Source organism: Diadema antillarum, unplaced genomic scaffold (genome assembly GCF_040938485.1).
Source record: "Diadema antillarum isolate AM-2024a unplaced genomic scaffold, OU_Dant_1.0 seq00000164_RagTag, whole genome shotgun sequence".
Classification (NCBI taxonomy): Eukaryota; Metazoa; Echinodermata; class Echinoidea; order Diadematoida; family Diadematidae; genus Diadema; species Diadema antillarum.
The window spans coordinates 129119-146751 of record NW_027271235.1 but is presented as its reverse complement, the minus strand read 5'-3'; the positions used below and the strand labels follow the sequence as shown (position 1 = coordinate 146751).

The window sequence follows — 17633 nt, the reverse complement described above, 5'->3', positions numbered from 1 at the left end:
GTGACTATAACAGTCCAGGCAGTGTACAAGAGCATTAACAAAATGCCGCAGCGACACTATCCGTTACCCGCATGTATCCTGGATTCCGTGACATTTTCTCCTCCGACAATATTGCTCCCTTGAAATATCCGCAGGCTAAGCCAATCTTGCCCACAAACGTAACCCCAGCTGTAATCCTAATTCTCACATACTAGTATACCTAAATCTAAAACCCTATCTCACTCTAGCCCTATCCATAAGTCCTTTGAGAAAATAAGACCGGAGCAATTGTCACAGGAGTGGTGTCACCGTATACTAACACTGTTGCGAATCGTCTGGTCTCCTTTCTTGCAGGCACCGTGGCTGGGGCAGCGATTTTCAAATGCTGCAAGATGGATTACCTGTGGATAGTACAGATCTCTCTCATCAGCGGGCTCCTCAACGTTCTGGTTCTAGCACTTACATTCCTCATTCCAACCACGTCTCTGATTTTCCTCAGTAAGTACTTCGTGGCATACAATCCTCGCAAAATAGAAGGAGAAATCAATAGATTCTGTGACGTCAAATGACGCGTTGCCTGAGGGGCAAAAACAAATCACGTGTGTATCAAGCGCATAGTCCTAGCGCGTAGTACGCGTACGGAATACCCGCCTGCCTATCATGGGACGTGAGATGTAACGCTTACGCGCTTACCCACTCGTACAGGGAGCCCGTAGGCAGTCTTTGACGTCATGGGAACCTTATCCATAGGTAGTGAATGTTTGAATACAGATATGTACAAACTAATGATTAAGTAGAAAAATGAGACAAGTACGCCTGTGTAACACAATTACACAATTTTTTCAGGTGACAATACGAAAACTAATATATCAATGCTCTGCTGAAACCAAACAAATCTCAATTATATAATGCGACGGCGAATAGGCAGAAAATCTATAAATTAATAGAATGTTCAAATTGATGATGGTGGCTTACTTTTAGATTATTTTTCCCCATTTCAGCTGAAGGGTTCCACAGTGAATGCTATGTGTGTACATGTGTCTAGGAGAAGTGGTCCTTTGTTATTTGTTTATACATGTATATATATATATATATATATATATATATGTGTGTGTGTGTGTGTGTGTGTGTGTGTGAATGTTTAAATACACACTCCTGTCTTCCACGAGCAAGGAAAAACAAACTGAAGAAAAGTGAGAGCCGAGGGAAGGTTAACCCTAATCAGGCTGGGCTTTTTTGGCTATGCTATATCTGGGGGGGGGGGGGGGGGGGGGGGGGCAGATTTCGCCCCCCCCCCCCTTCAGATCTCGCCTATGGAATGCGTGATCGCGCCGAAAATCGGCACACGCGACGCCCGCGACGTATACTATCAAAATGTATGGTTGCTTTCTCCGAAAAATTTTTCTTATATTTTATATTAATTAATTATTGTAATTTATGCATAAAATCAGTTTTGGGCTCTAAATCACTTATTAATGCTCTAATTAAGCTAATTTCTTTTTTTAAATGTTTCTTGTATCATTCTCCTGAAACATAGGATTGAAAAAAATCTGTATCGAAATTAATTTCTTATGTATTTGATTGTTTTTTTGAATTTCTTATGTATTTCTTTGTTTTTCGACCTTTTGTTTTTGTTTGTTTTTGGCCAAAATTTGTCACAGACATTTTTCGAAGCTTTATTATGCTAAAATAGATTAATTTCGTCCATTCTAAGTCAAGATATGAATTTTTATGTGAATTAATTGAAAAAAAAAAACACAATTTGCATTGGATTTGTACACAAAATCACGTTTTGGAGCAATTTTGGGGTTCACAAATTTTTTTCGAACGGGCCTCGCGTCAAAACGGTACGCGCGGGCGCAACAATTTTGGTCTCAAAAGTTGCGCGATACTTGAAAGAAAAAAGTCATGAAACATCGCGGCGGGAGCTTATCGCGCTGCGAAGATATTGCGCGAAACGTCGAGGGGGGGGGGGGGCGGATTCCCCCCCCCCCCCAGCCTGATTAGGGTTAACGCAGTCCTCAAAATATGGACTTCAGGGGCAACGGGAAAACTATAAAAATGTTATCATACTTCCTCTTTTCTCTCTCTCTCTCTCTCCTGCTATCTTACCCTCTAAACACCAGGTACTGTGTTCGGGCTCTTCAAACTTCTAGGCACACCGGTGATGCGGACATCACTTTCAACCATCGTAGACGAGAAGGAACACGGTAACTAGCCAGGTTCCCCATTGCCGCGGTTGACTTCGGCATATCAAATGAATATCTCTGCATAAAAAACAAACAAACAAACAAACAAACAAACAAACAAACAAACAAGAATAAAGGAAAGAAGAAGGAAAGAAAAAACAGTTTGATCCCAGTTAGGGGAATAAAGAAGCTCTCGAAGAGCGCACTCATGCCAAGACCTTTTTGGGACACATGTTTCACTGAGGTATTCACGCATTATTTTAAAAAAAAAAGGAAAAAATCTGGGTATTGAACATGCTCTAGACGGTCACCATCATAAAACAAAACAAGAAAACAAAACAATATTCATGATGTAAATATATTTATCTATTCCTTTCACCACAACAGACGTAGCCTGGAATTTCCATTCATATCTATGCATGTTAACTTAGCGAGTGATATTATGATATTGTACCATACATTGTATATTATGGATAATTAATACGGACAAACTACCAAAGAAAAAACAACGAAAACACAGACACATCGAAAAAGACAAAAAAAGTACACATGTAATTGTTTTTGAAGGTAACTGGCTTACCTTTTGCTAGGGAGCCCAGCAACTCTGTTTCCTAAATATGGACATTGTTAATATTGTAGTTCTTCGCGACCTGTACTTTGTAGTTTTGTTTATGTGTTCCTTATGGGGGGTAAAGCACCCTCATGGACTACATCGTCAATTATGATCGTATGTCATTGTTTCTTATTTTTTTATTATTTCCGATTAAACAAAGGCGCCCTCTTTGCCAGCCTAGGAGTAACAGATGGATTGACCATGTTCCTGGCGCCAGTCATGTTTAACGCACTCTACAGCGCCACCTTGCATTATCTTTCTACTGCGGTATTCTTCATCATGACTGCCCTCATGATTGTACCAATGGTACTAACTGGGTGAGTTCTGTGATGACGTCATGTCGCTTTATTATTATTATTATTTTTTTTTTTTTTTGCAGACCACGCCCTCTCTGTCTTTGTCGTGATGGTTAAGTTGAGATGATTTTTCAGTGGCTGGAAAGGAAATTACGACATGGTTTTGAAATGCAAGCAACAACAGATTGCTGTGGAAATGATGCGACTCATAAGCAATACCTATGCTGCTGCAATGTGGAATCAAAGATCGTACACAATACGATCTTTCGTAGAATCATGTTACAACATTTGTATACAATTTCTACGCTGAGAGCGGTATGTGATTTATCCCGCCCTCTCTCTTTCACCCTTATTCTCTCACTCGCGGGATGTTAGTGCATTTTTTTTTTTGGATTATTTATCTATTTATTTATTTTTATTGTGTTTTATTGTTTTCATGATGTTATTGACTGCGTGATATTCTGGGGGATTCCCCCTCCCCACCCCTTTCTCTCTCTCTCTCTCTCTCTCAGTATTATTCAGTGCAAGAGACTGGGAAGCAAGCATGAAGACCGACCTCTCCTGGTAAATGAGGATTCCGACTGTCCAGAGCGCCCCCTTATTCAATAATTTGCAGAGTCCCATGCTTCTGGTGAAGACTTACGCCCTCATTGCTGGATGACTGACGCTCTACTGAGACACCAGAAGGACCTACTCTGGACTCCGACTAGTTTGTCATGTGTTACACAAAACAGTGTCTGCATATTGGTTAGATAGCATGCGGATGTCCTTTTCTACCAGATACACACACACACACGTGCACATACAGTCATATCCATCATGCTGCGCTGATTATATGCGGTTTTCCCCTAATACCGAATTTTCGTTATAGCCAAACAATAAAGTGTGTAGACATATACTTGACAATAATTTGGGGACTTGAATTTTTACGTGGCTCTTACGAAAGTTTCGTTATAACCGTGTTCTTTCATTACATTGGTGCACTGTAAAACAGCCAAACCTAGTCTCAGGACTGCACGTGGTCTATTATACCCACGTGTCCATAGGGACTACATGGAAATTCCTCCGGCAAGAAAACTTGTATATTTGGTTATGTAATAGGATGACATGCCGTGAAGCCTGGTGCCTTCCCCCTGAGGAGAATTTCCAGCTAGGAGAGAGCTCTCTGTATTGTTGATATTGCTCTCATTCCAGTAAGACTTGTGTGTGGCGAACGCCTGCCTAATGTGACCTGCCGTTTTAACGAAGTCCTCGGGACCAGCAGTTTTCTTTCGATATATCAAAATTTTCGTTATAACTGAACAAATAAACAATAAAAAAAAAGAAAACCTTAGAGCCGATGATTTTACGAGCTGCATTTTTATTTCTTTGTAACCGAAATTTCGTTATAACCGTGTTCGTTATAACGGGAGTGCATTGTAACTGTTCACAGCCGGGTAGATCACCTCTCTGATCAAACCAAATACAGGTACTGCAGAAACTGTCTACTACAAATCATGTCTATGTGTGTGTGGGGCGGGGGGGGGGGGGGGGGCGGGGGGGGGTTGTTGCTCAGACATCGACAACGACACGTTTACCATTTGATGTTGTTTTGAAGAATTTTCTACGATTTGAGTTTAGTCTACTGATGGACGTCAACCTGGACGTCCAGTCTGAGAAAAAGAGGTTCAACTTTGAACCTTTATGTCACACAGGCTGCACCTTTACGGGTGCAATTGTTTTGCACCATTCAAATAATGTCACGACGGGAGCACCTCTAAAGGTGCTCCTAATCTGACAGGTCTTGCAGCTAGTGCACTTCTGCCTACCGATGTCGAGGATTCTAGGCGTATTGATGTACTGAAATAAGTGGCAACCGTTGCTTTACGCTCTTTACTGAGCATGGTGCTTGAATCAGAGTGAAATATCCAGAGACATTGTTCCTCAAATTTTGATGTCTTAACCCTTTGTATGCTAAAGTGCCAAGCGGCAGGGAAAGCCTCCGTAGCACTGTACACACTGTCTGAAGTCATCAGCACAGAAAGGGTTAATAAGAAGCAAGGGTACATTTTTTCTTCATCAGAGGTGCCTGTATACATTATTGTGAGATTAGCGCTTTCCTAGATATAAATTTATGATTAAGAAGTTATAAAAACAATAATTATTCCTACGCAACTCTTTCTGGTGCTGATACGATATTTTATCAAACTTTCCTGAAACCCTTCTGTCACTTATTTTGATAATATTAATATTAAGTGTACTTCCGCTTTCAATTATTAAGTTATATAATAGTTGCCTAATATTGTGCTGTCTTTACCATATTTGTATGTTTTATTGTGATTTATGTACTACATTGCACTGTATGAGAATATTTTTCGCAATAATTATTCCAGTACGCTATACCGCAGCCAAAACGTAATAATGCGTACTGAATTCCATGATGTGAATACAAAATAGTTACATGTCAACTAAATACTGCCTGTATAATGTGTGTGATTACTTTCCATGTAATACCAGGGATGCAGAATTCTTGTTGTTTCTTCTAATATCTTGCGCAATCGATACACCAGACCAGGCAGTGTTTCAGATTTCGTAGTGTTCGTTTATTAGATGTCATTGGCCGATGCGTTTCTGGCTACCTAGCATTAAAGCAGGCGTTTTTGAAGATTACACACCTTGCTAAGAGGCCTTGTATAAAACCAGACGCGTGGAATAATTTTTGTTTGTTTGTTTGCTTGTTTTTGTTTTTGTTTTTGTTTTTGTTTTTGTTTTTGTTTTGTTTTTTGGTGGGGGGGGGGGTATGTGTCAGTTGGGGATTTTGTGAGAATGGATATTATACATATACATGTATGTGCATACCAAAGTCACTATTATTGATGTTCTATTTTCAGTCTTTCGTGGTAACAGGTCACAAAGTTATCATGGAAGGTTAATACATTTAGTATACATGTACTTTATATCGCATCACGCTGATAGATGACGTCGAGGAGATTTTTGTTACGTGAAGATTCCATTACAGTTGTATAAGCGTGCAAGTGTACATGAATGTTTGTGTACTGTTCGTTGACAAACGATGTGTCTCATAGAGAACCATTATATTTTCGCTGTTAAAGTATATATAGCTATTTTATATACAAATCTCTGACTCTATAAATCATAATGGAATTTGTGATGGATAAGTTGACAACTTTACTGATATGATAGAAATACCAAAGACTTTTTTTAGTATACATTGTACACCTGAATTAATAAGAGATTGTACTAAAATTCCTATTTTCCTCAACACGTTCAACAGTAGTCTGGCTTTTGTTGTTGTTGTTGTTGTTGTAGTTGTTCGGTGTGATAATATAAAAACGAGATAGAGAAAGATAGAGAGACAGAGAGATAGAGAGAATGAAAAGTGATCTCAGAACTTGCAATCTTGCGAAGCCCATTCTGTGACGTACAGCTGTACATTGAGCAATCTTTATTGACATGTATTTTGTATTGTTTTGCTTTGCAACCAACAACTTTCAAAACATAATATATAATGAGACATGTCACTTTTGAATTTGTGGTTAAACAGTTATGAGACTTAAAAAAAAAAAATGACTAGAGCGGGTTTTTAAACCTACAGATTTTTTGGCTGTTTTCAGTTAAATCAAGAGTCACCATTACACATCATTCCCCCCTCCCTCAAAAATAGATAAATACATTGTACATAAAAAAAATTAGATGAATAAATAAATAAACAAATAAAACCCCAAATGTCTCCTCTGCAGAACACCTTGAATTGGCTTACTAGTCAAGAGGGCTTTCTGTCTTATTTTGTGCTTACTATATGTACTGTATGCAAGAGCACGTGCAATAGGGCAACCAAAAATAAAAATGCTTTACTTAAACTTAGTTCGCACATACAGATGCCATCCCAATTTTATTGTTTTCTAAATATCTCCTGAATTTTCATTAATTCAGCGAATTAATGAAGATGAAGAAATTGTTTGGAAGAAGATAGAAACAAACTGGAAAAAAGTTGTAGAAGTATACGTTAATGTAATAGAATATAAAAGTTACGTCATGAGCCAATGTATGCACAATGTATTGAATGCATGAGTTGTGTTACTGCCTTATGCATACAGTGTTTTTTTTTTTTTTTTTCTGGCGAAATTAATTGCTGTGGCGTATCTTGGGTGGGTTTCACGACCAAATTTGGTTGCTTTTTTATAATATACGAATTCGTCTGCTGAAAGGCGACTTTGATTTCCTTGAATAGAATTTGAATGCCGATTGACAATTTTAGATGCAATTACCGAGACGTGAATTTGAATGACGATTGGTCATTTAGGCTGCCCTGTCCAGTCATCATGCACTATGTATTATCTATGTGCAAAATGGCCTAACAATTTTTACGCGCACAAAAAAAAAAAAAAGAGAAGGAGAAGAAGACAAAAAAGAAAAAAAAAACGCGGAATTGGACGGGAACTGCACTAAAATTCTGCCCGAATGACCTCGCATGAATTACAACACAAATTTCTTCGTCAAGACTTGATAAAGTCATGATGATGAAACTTTTTCTTTTAAATTTTTTAATTTTGTTTGTCGGAGATTTCAATTCCGATACGTTTTCAAAGAGAAATTGCAAGTGGGACCGAGATTCGCGCTAATGCGATAAATATTGTGTTGATTGCACAGGCAAAAGTTGCTGTTCCGTAACAGCTGTACAGTGGATGCGGCTCTAGATATACGGTACTCCTTTTTTTCACAAACAGCAACAAAGCCTTTCCTAACTTTTTTTATTTTTTATTTTTTATTTTTATTTTTATTTTTTTTTTTTGGGGGGGGGGGGGTCATCAGCAGTAGAGCTATAGGGATGTTTAGCTCAAATTTGAAATTTGCCTTCTAATTTCCAAACACAAGTAGAAAAAACAAAAAGACGTTGTATTCATGTATGACATAAACGTCTGGAAAAGAAAATTGAGAATCGAATTTTGAGCTGCATTACCCTACCTGGAATCGAAGCAACTTAAAAACTGTGTGGTAAAATATCATGTTAAGTAAACTCAGAAGGCTTTTATCAAAATATGATATTCTGGTTTCTGCAGAGATTCTTTATTATTATTATTATCATTATCATTATTATCATTATTATTATCATTATAAGTAATTTATTATTATTATTATTATTATTATTATTATTATTATTATTATTATTATAAATACTCGATGGGCCTTTCATGGTAGAAAATGGTTATTATATATATAAAAAGAGATTGTTACGCCAGTTTTACGGTAAAACTTTGTAATATTCTGAATCCATCTGATATTTTCAGTCAGATGATAAGTTAGTAGGTCTTGAATAATATCCATAACCTGTATTCAACGAATGTGTTCCATGGCTTAAATGGATAAGTGAACGTCCAATTTGTACGTGATAATTCTTCCTATTGAATGTGAAGAGTTTGGCTGCCAAAGGAGTTTTATTTGATTACAGATATTTGCGATTAAAGCTGCTATAATAACAAGAAAAATAACACTGAAATACTGGATATTGAGAAACATACATGTACCTTTATTCTCGTCTTATGCAACATTTTACCGCGGTATCACCGGTTTTATTTATTTTAAGTTTCATTTTGCTACATCTGATGAGGGACTTTATACTGTGAACCTCACCCTTTTTGTAATCAATCTTTGCATACTATTTGTTAAATGCTCATTTCTCTTTACACAAAGTTGTATTCTTCATTGGACAGTCAGAAATCTGTTTCAGTCACTTTATATTTATAGGTAAGAACATCGATTACAAAATGGAGTACAGTTAAACTCGCATAAATCGATCTTCTCGGGACTGAGCAACACACATCGACTGAGGCGATTTTCGACTTGTGCGTAAGTCGAAAAAAATCGACTTAACAGTTATACCACACCTACATTATGTATAAATGTACATGTATGTTGTCTACTCTGTAGCCGAGAGCTGGAGAGGTGTGCCGCAGCACGGGTCGCCCGGCAGGGCCGCGGCAAACTTTGCTTGGACAGTGCATTAGTATTGACACAGGTCCGATTACTTTACACCCTTGTTAAAGGGTGTGTACAGTTCTGGTCGGGGTGAGGATTTAGCTTTTAACGTTTTGCGATATATTCAGAAACCCCTCTATGAGATGTCAAAGAGCATACAATTCTAAGGGGTATCAAAAGTTTATTTGATGAAAATCGGTTTTGAAATGTCTGAGATATCCAAAAACAAGGTGTAACAAAGAAATCCTAATAAAGTTTGGGCATGTCGCCTTTTATTATTATCACTTTTGGGGATATCTCAACCATTTGAAAACCAATTTTCATCAAATAAACATTGAATCCTTCATAAAATCACATGCTCTTTCATATTTCATAAGAGGTTTCTCATTATCCTCACTTAGGAATGTTCAAAACATGAATCCCCACCTCAACCACTACTGTACAGTCCCTTTAAACCTTGAGGAAGTGAATATGAACGATATTCGAGCAGTTATTGATTCCAGTTTACCATACCGTGGCTTGAAATGCGTACCCGTGCCCGTAACTTTCCCCCTACTTTCCGCTTTGAAAACTCAGCAGCTTCATCCATCCACTGCACAGCGCAAACTGCAAACATACACAGTAGTAGCTCCATGCACAGTACTATACACAGCCCAGTCGCTGTATACGCACAATTATATTCCACATACTAAGAATGTTGCAATAGGATTGGTCCAGAGCTGATCACGTGATGAAGCGTAGTTTTGCCCATCACAACACCTGAGAAGAAAAGTTCGTTACACTCTATTTTGATAGTCCCTTTTGTTTCGCTGATCTCCACACAGTCCACACAGACCTAACGCAAGATGAGTACGCGCGAAATAAAAGTGCGTTGCACTGTGGACTATCATGTGACCTAGGTCACTTGATAGTACACAGTGCAACGCACTTTCACTTCGGTACCGCGCGGTGCGCGCAGCAAATTCATTGTTTTGTCATTTACGTGCACACGTAGCCTAAGCCCTAAGGATACCTAAAGACAGCTAAAACGGTTTCAGATGTGGAATAAAATGGGAATTTCTATGACCCTAGGTGTGGAATATAAAGCAAATAATCAACTTTTAGTTTCAGGCAATGAGACATACTATCACTTCCTCGGCGATCTGAATGTGTACGCTATCTTTCCTCAGCTGCGCTTCGGAAAGATAGCTACATCCAGATCGCCTCGGAAGTGATAGTTTGTCCCATCACCTTCACCAACGTTGATTATTTGCTTACTATACACAGCCCAGTAGCTGTACGTATACGTAGCGCTAGCGCGACAGGGCAGTACCAGCGAACCTCCAAACACGAAGAGAGTTCAGCAATCGCATGCGATCGCTTTGAATTTTGATACTTTCGATCATTTTTTGTCACCTGTTTGGTTGGGCTAGTTCTTATGTAAACAAAAACTGGCGTCTCGTGATTTTGACAGTGATTTATTGCACAATAAAATCTTATTCGACTTAGGCACCGTGAATTTAATGGTTTTTCCGTGAAAGTGTTCTTGGAATTTCATCGACTTAGGCGAGTATTCGACTTACAAAATTCGACTTGTGAGTGAATTGATACACGTAAGTCAATGGGGAAAAATCGGGACTTATCATCGACTTGCGCGATTATTCGACATATGCGATGTCGACTTAGGCGAGTTTAACTGTATATTAAGTACGGAGTAGCAAAATGAAAGAATACAAAAACCTGGCACAAAATGTCACCAAAATAAACCGCAAAACCAACAAAGAGTCGCCACACAATGCCATAATTGTAATCAATATGGGATGATTCTGAAAGAGCAGACTGTAAGTTTTGGAACGATGTGCAACTTCGTTCAATAAACTCTCCTGATATTGGAAAGAAAACACACACTTTGGCAAAGAACAAATTGAAGAATGTATTGAGTAAAAGAGGCTCTGAAGTACATATGTTTTTATCTGTATACAAAGCGCTTAATCTTACCAAGCCATCCTGTGTGCAGTGAATAGGACAAAATACAAGAATATACCAACAACGATGTGTTTATCAGATTAAACTGAAATCGCGCTTGCTCTGCAAAGCATTCTACAGTGTATTCATGTCTGCTTCGTATACCACCTTTCAATGCAGTAGCATCCTTCAAAAGTTATTAGGGATTAAAAGAATGTGTAAAACGTTTTAAAGAAATTAATAGGGACCTCTAGTGCAAAATCTAGTCACACTATTCAACAACAACAACAAATGATAAAGAAAATCTGGTAAAAAACGTAAATTCTGAATCGTTTTGTTATCCTAATCTTTAGAATGATGTGGAAAACGAATAGCGTTATGAAAAATGTGAACAAAAAGACACGTAAGATTGACTACGTTAATGACTCTTTCACCTATTTTGAGTCCTCACCAAAATTGTGGGCATGCGACATTTGTTTGCTTTCAACAATTACAGAGGATGAATGGAAAATGTTCAGTACAACAATAAAACTAACAAAAAAATCTAGCATTTTTAGTTAGTGTGAGACTAAAACACACACACATCCTCACACGCATACCATTGAAAACCCTACTGTGTAAAAATTAAGAACTGGCCTGTTCCTTCGGCAGTTTAATACAAGACTTTGCCGAGTGAATGCACCAAGGATAGAATCGGTAATTGTGTATGTTCAACATGAATCGCGCATTAACAGTATTCTTACCAGCGGAGCGGTGGTTGAAAAAAACAAAAACAAAAACAAAAACAAAACAAATATATATATGTATATCAAGAAATATTTTGAATAATCTTGCAAACAAGACTAAGGGTTAAGGAGATATTACTATCATACTTATGTCACTAAATCATAACTGCTGACGGTTTATTCTTGAAACAATTATTTCATAACTTACGTTCACATTTGGTATTGCTTATATGATAATGATTGCTTTTTTCGTTGTTTTTTTATCCCTAACTCACATTTTAAAACTGTTGTTGAAGCACTTATAAGCTGGAATTTTCCTTCTGCAAATGGTAAATAATATAATGCCTTTAACAATCGTCTCAAGCCAAGCAGTACCTCTATTGTTCATCAACCAATTGGGGACATGTAGACCGTCTCCCAAAGTATTCTATGACAACTTTGCTAGTATAATACCGTCTGGCCCTGAAGTCTATTTCAATTCAGTTCAATGAAACATGCTGGAACGTCTGGCTGTCTCCTGAACAATTGGCGATTTCACAGCAGACTACCCTTCATGCATGTTTGTCCAAAGAAGTTTTTATGTCTTAGTTGGATGCTTACAGCGCATACTTTCAAACAAGGACCCAGCAAACACGTATACATTTTATGTATGTGTGTGTGTGTGTGTGTGTGTGTGTGTGTGTGTGTGTTTTAGGTTCCGTACGTCTTCTAAAACGAACGTGTTTAAAACGTACATAATGGCAAAGTTTGGACTTTCACCGCAACGCACAGATTTACTGGAAAACATTTAAAAACGTCGATGGACGTTACAAACGAAAGGTCCTTTGCAAAGCACTTGTCTGTGGACCATTCTCCCAAAAGGGTGCAAAATTGCGATTTACGTGTCGCCGGTATGTTCAGATAGTTTTAATCGATTTTTTTTTTGTACCTTAGAAATCAGCATTTTAGTTCAATTCCGAAAGGTTAGACCTGTGGTTATATATATATATATATATGCATGTATATATATAAAGCTATTGGGACATCCGGGATTATTAGAAATACAATCTGAAGTTTGATATAGTCATATACTTCAAGTCGCTATAAAGTGCTCAGATAATAAGTTCTTACTTGTTAACATATCATTCAAATCTAATCTTTTGTACCTCATTCCATTGCCCGTCAAGTGCCTTTATGCGATAAACAATATTGCATAACAATTATGTTGTGATATTTCCGTAGAAGATCATTTGTATCATGTTGCCAAATTGCAGTCAGATATACGTTACCCTTTCTGATATAAAAAGAACAAATCAATGCCGCATAGCAGTGCAATTAACGTGTTGAAGAAAATCAGCCTCACGCATACACCGAACTATAATTTATTCATTGCATCTCTTGTTACAAAAAACATATACTGTTCGAAACCGTAGAAGCGTAACGTTACGATGGGCTGATATTGAATACGTTACTTAGACTTTGCTTTATTTAGAAAAAAGGGCTGTAAATAAAAACAAATCTCAGGTATACTTTTGAATACTTAAGGTAATGATTAATCACATAATTTCCGGAACAGAATTTTCTCAAGAAAATCAATATTCTTGATTTAAAAAAAAAAAAAAATTATAGTATGAGAACGGTAACGATACATCAGATACGTTACCATTAAACATGTCAAATACGTTACCAATAAATCGTATGGTGTAACAAGGTCAACCGTGACTCGCTTTTACGAGCGGATATAATCGGCTGACATCTGGTCAAATATAATCAGACAATGATCAGATTTGACCAGGAAAACTTGTCAGCCGGGCACATGCACGTTTCTGCTGGTCAAAATGATCCGATAATTCTAAGCAAATATTTTGGCAAGAACATTAATTAATATCGTGCTAAATTTGATCTCAAATTGATCACTTCTGATCAGGATATGTAGTCAGCAAGGCACCTACATAATGATCCGGATCTGATCAGAATGATCCGGTAATTCTAGTCATATATTTTGACAAGAAAACTTGTCAAATGTGACAAAACTCTGACCTAATTTGAACGGATTTTGATCAGATTTGGTCAGGAAAGCTAGTCAGTTGACCACCTGCACTACTTTGCTCAAAATAACCCGGAAGATATAGTCAATACACTATTGTTCGGATTTGCGTGTGTGTGTGTGTGTGTGTGTGTGTACAATTTGTGCATGCGCGTTGAATGTGCGTTAGCCGTGAAATGACCATAAATATCGGAGTGCATAGGACCAGGCTTCAATCTGCTTTGTTCGGCATGAAAACTGTATAATGTATTTTTTTTTTTGTTGTTGTTTATTGGGACTTATTTGGATTTCGTGCATCAGAAGCTAAAGGAGATAAAATTTGTGGAACAGTTTAGCGGGGAGTATTTGACATGTATGTTGAATTGTAATAATGTGAGGTTCAGTCTACTGTAGTAGAGTCCCGCGACTGGCAAACATGTCCTGCTTTTATAATGGACAGGATGGAAGCAAAATCGAATATTTCCCATCAAATTAATGTGCACTGCATCTCTGAGTTTCAAGCCTGGAAATGCAAAAATCTCCCGTGTGTATAGGGCATAGAGGCACCCCGTCCCACAACCTCCCCCGTACATTTCCCTGAAACAAATATTGATATTTTGTTTGTTACATTTTTTATTTAAACTATGTTAAATATTTTCACATAAAGGGATCACTAGATCTCTGAATTTTCTCTGAACCTAATTATGCAAATTTATTCTATGTTAAAGGGTATACTCCGCCCTTCCACACGCTCCCCGCACATTTCTCTTAATGTCTTTTGTCTTACTTTTGGATAGAAACAACGACAAAAAAAGTCTAAAAGTGCATCAAATCTCTGATTTTCAAGTCTAAAATGCAACAAAAACTACACAGAAAATAAATCTCCCTCTTGTGAGAGGGAGTAATACCACCTCTCACACCCCCGGTGGTTTCCTGATTATTTTTTTCTTACCTTATTGACAGAAAAATTTACAACCTGATAGCTAAGTGTGCCCTATATATCTCTGAATTATCTAATGTCTGATCAAACAAAATATCTCTTGTGTGTGGTGGAAAGGGGGTTGCCTATCTCAACTTTTCTTCCTCTCCTGGCATATTTCCCTGAAATAGAATGCTTCTTGCTTTTTTCGATGGAAACGAAAATTGAATATTTCACGAAAAATGCGTATCTCTGAATTGAAAGATTGAAAGTGAAACACTGGTAATTAAAAAAAAAAGAAACATCTCTTGTGTGGGGACTATATAGGGCACCCCATCTCACACCCTTCTGCGTGCATTTCCCTGAATAATATTTTTGTTATTTTTTTTTTTGATCGACAGAAAAATGGAATATTTCTCTAAACGGGTGCACTAGATCTTTGAATTTCAAATCTGGAAATGCAAAAATATTCCTCATGTGCAAAGGGTATCATAATCCCGCAGAGCCTTCTTATCATATTTCCCTAGATATTATATTTCCCTTATTTTTATAGAAACAAAATCTGGTGCGTCAATCTGGTGCATCAAATCTCTGAATTTCAAATCTAGAAAATGTAAACATCTCCCTGTCCGTCTCATTGACTTATAGTTTATATTTTTCTCACATGTATGCTCTTTTCATTGAAACAACAATTGAATATCTTACCCAAGGTGTGCACTTATCTCTCAATATAAGATCTGAATATTAAAGTATTTTTTTTTTCATGTCGTAGAGAAGAGGGCCTATTCTCCCTGTGCTTCCTCCTCTCGCACATAATATCCCTGACTATGAATGTTTCTTACTTTAATTTCACAAAAAAGGGTGCATCTGATCTCTGATTTTTCCTGTGTGAAAATGCCAAATCTCCCTCATGTGGGAGAGGAAGTGCCCTCCCCTCTGCCTGTTCCCCTGAATAATACTTGATATCTTTCTTATTGTTTTGATAGAAATAACAACTAAATATCTTACCAAAGTCTGCGCGTTGTATCTGAAATTGAAAAATTATCCCTCGTAAGATAGGATACCCCCTCCCTTCGCTAGGTCGCTCGGATTCCTCTCACACTTTTTTCCAAGTTTGCCACACCCTCCCCCGACACACACACACACACACACACACACACACACACACACATACACACACAATGAAAACGGTTTGACGGCTTCTGGAAGGATTGTTTACATTGCCTTAACTTAAGAAAATGTAAAAATGAAATAGAAATAAGAACTTTTTACCACATAAACATGTGTACAGAAGTCACTGAATTTTATTTCATTTCATTTCATCCTCCACGTTTACATCACACGCTTGTGAAAGACCTATCGCAAGCTGCAGCGGTATATAGTCCGTAGACCATCGAGGTGTTTAGTCCTAGCTGCATAGACTGCAAGACCCAGGGCACCATTCCATAAAAAGTTGATATGATAGCAACTCTTGCTGGAATGACAATTACTATAGTAACGACAAGAATCCAGCTTTCTGATTGGCTGTTGCTACTGGAAGTTGTTATTCCACCAAGAGTTGCCATCCTAACATCTTTTATAAAATGGGGCCCAGGTATATTCACATTTAGTCTGCCCTTATGAATTAGTACTATGTTCACTATGTACTATGTTCACTATGTTCAATTAAACTTGCGTAACTTCACGCGTTAGTAAGTTTTAATAAAAGCTGGCCGTAATAGGAGCGTTCGGATCCTTAATCTGTAAAATTCCTTTAAGTTCCTCGAGTGTTGTTTGGCCCTGAAATAACCCTATTAAAGGAGTGCATTATAGGTCCTATGCACAATCAGATTTTGACACAAGTTTCTGTCGCAGGAAGGATTTCACAACTCTGTGCATAAGTCTACCTTATGATTTGCTTTTGGTCGGCAAGAAAACAATATGTATGTATGTATGTATTTATGTTTCCTTGGTTTCTTGTGATGTATTTGATTTGCTATTTCAAATCTGTACCTCCACTGTGTGAATAATTGTACTATGTCGTGTGAGCGAGTAGCCCTACGTGGTATGCTGCGCACAATCGTGATTTTGTTCATTGCACAACAGTGTTCTATCATTTCCTTTGTAAGCGATGAATTTGCTGAAATTGATTAACATGATATTAATCCTGTCAAGCCATTTCGATTGATTGATTCAAGGGATCGCATAGTTTGGGTTGAGGCCTAACTTCAGGATTATCGCCTGTTTGGTGAAATAATGACAAATTTCTCATGAAATCCGAATGAGCATGTAATTCCAAAAGGAATTAATTGTATAATACAAGTGTTCCTGCCCAATTTTACAAGATTTGCATTCGAATTTAATGAAATTGCTTTCAAATTCAGGCTATTTTGTTCACTGGTGTACTACATCTTTATTTTTTGAGCATTCAGTTTCGTTTATGTCATTCCTTCTATATTGTAACATTTCATTCAATTTAGAGAAAAGTTCATTCAATTGAACGGCACTCGGGTGCAAGGACCTGTCTACACCACTGAAAAAGAGTTGACATAGGAATATAAAGTTTTGGATTGTTGAATGATTTCCTATTTGCGCTTATTAGGATAACACTTTAATTCCATCCAGGAATGTATTTGAACGTGCATGATAGATTGTTGATCAAGACTAGTGGAAAGACCTGGTCCTAAAGTCATGTTTATCCGCAAATATGCAATAGAATATTCCTCCTTTTTGAAGAAGGCAGCGCTCAATATTTACCCCACGCCATGTTTGAAAAGATGCATGTACATGACATGAGAGCTTCAAGTCATGGATCACACCTACGGTACAAATGACATTCTGATCGATATAGACAAAGATCAATATCCCATCCACGGTGCCACCACATCACTTCTGCTTTGCGTATGAACAAGTCAATAACGAACACTAACAGTTATCTCGTTCAGATCGTGAATTCTAAATTGACGGGGGCATTTTAGTTTGGATTGTGCGATAATACGTGATGAAAT

At 37.6% G+C, this 17633-nt stretch overlaps 1 protein-coding gene across 1 annotated transcript; it reads left to right on the top strand.

Moving 5' to 3' along the window:
- Nucleotides 1–371: 371 nt before the first annotated feature.
- LOC139728101 (proton-coupled folate transporter-like) lies at nt 372–4302 on the top strand. Its single transcript, XM_071639063.1, has 4 exons — nt 372–477; nt 2106–2189; nt 2942–3098; nt 3590–4302. The coding sequence occupies exons 1-4, from the start codon at nt 372–374 to the stop codon at nt 3684–3686; spliced, it is 444 nt and encodes a 147-aa protein (XP_071495164.1). The 3' UTR covers nt 3687–4302.
- The last annotated feature ends 13331 nt before the right edge of the window (nt 4303–17633 follow it).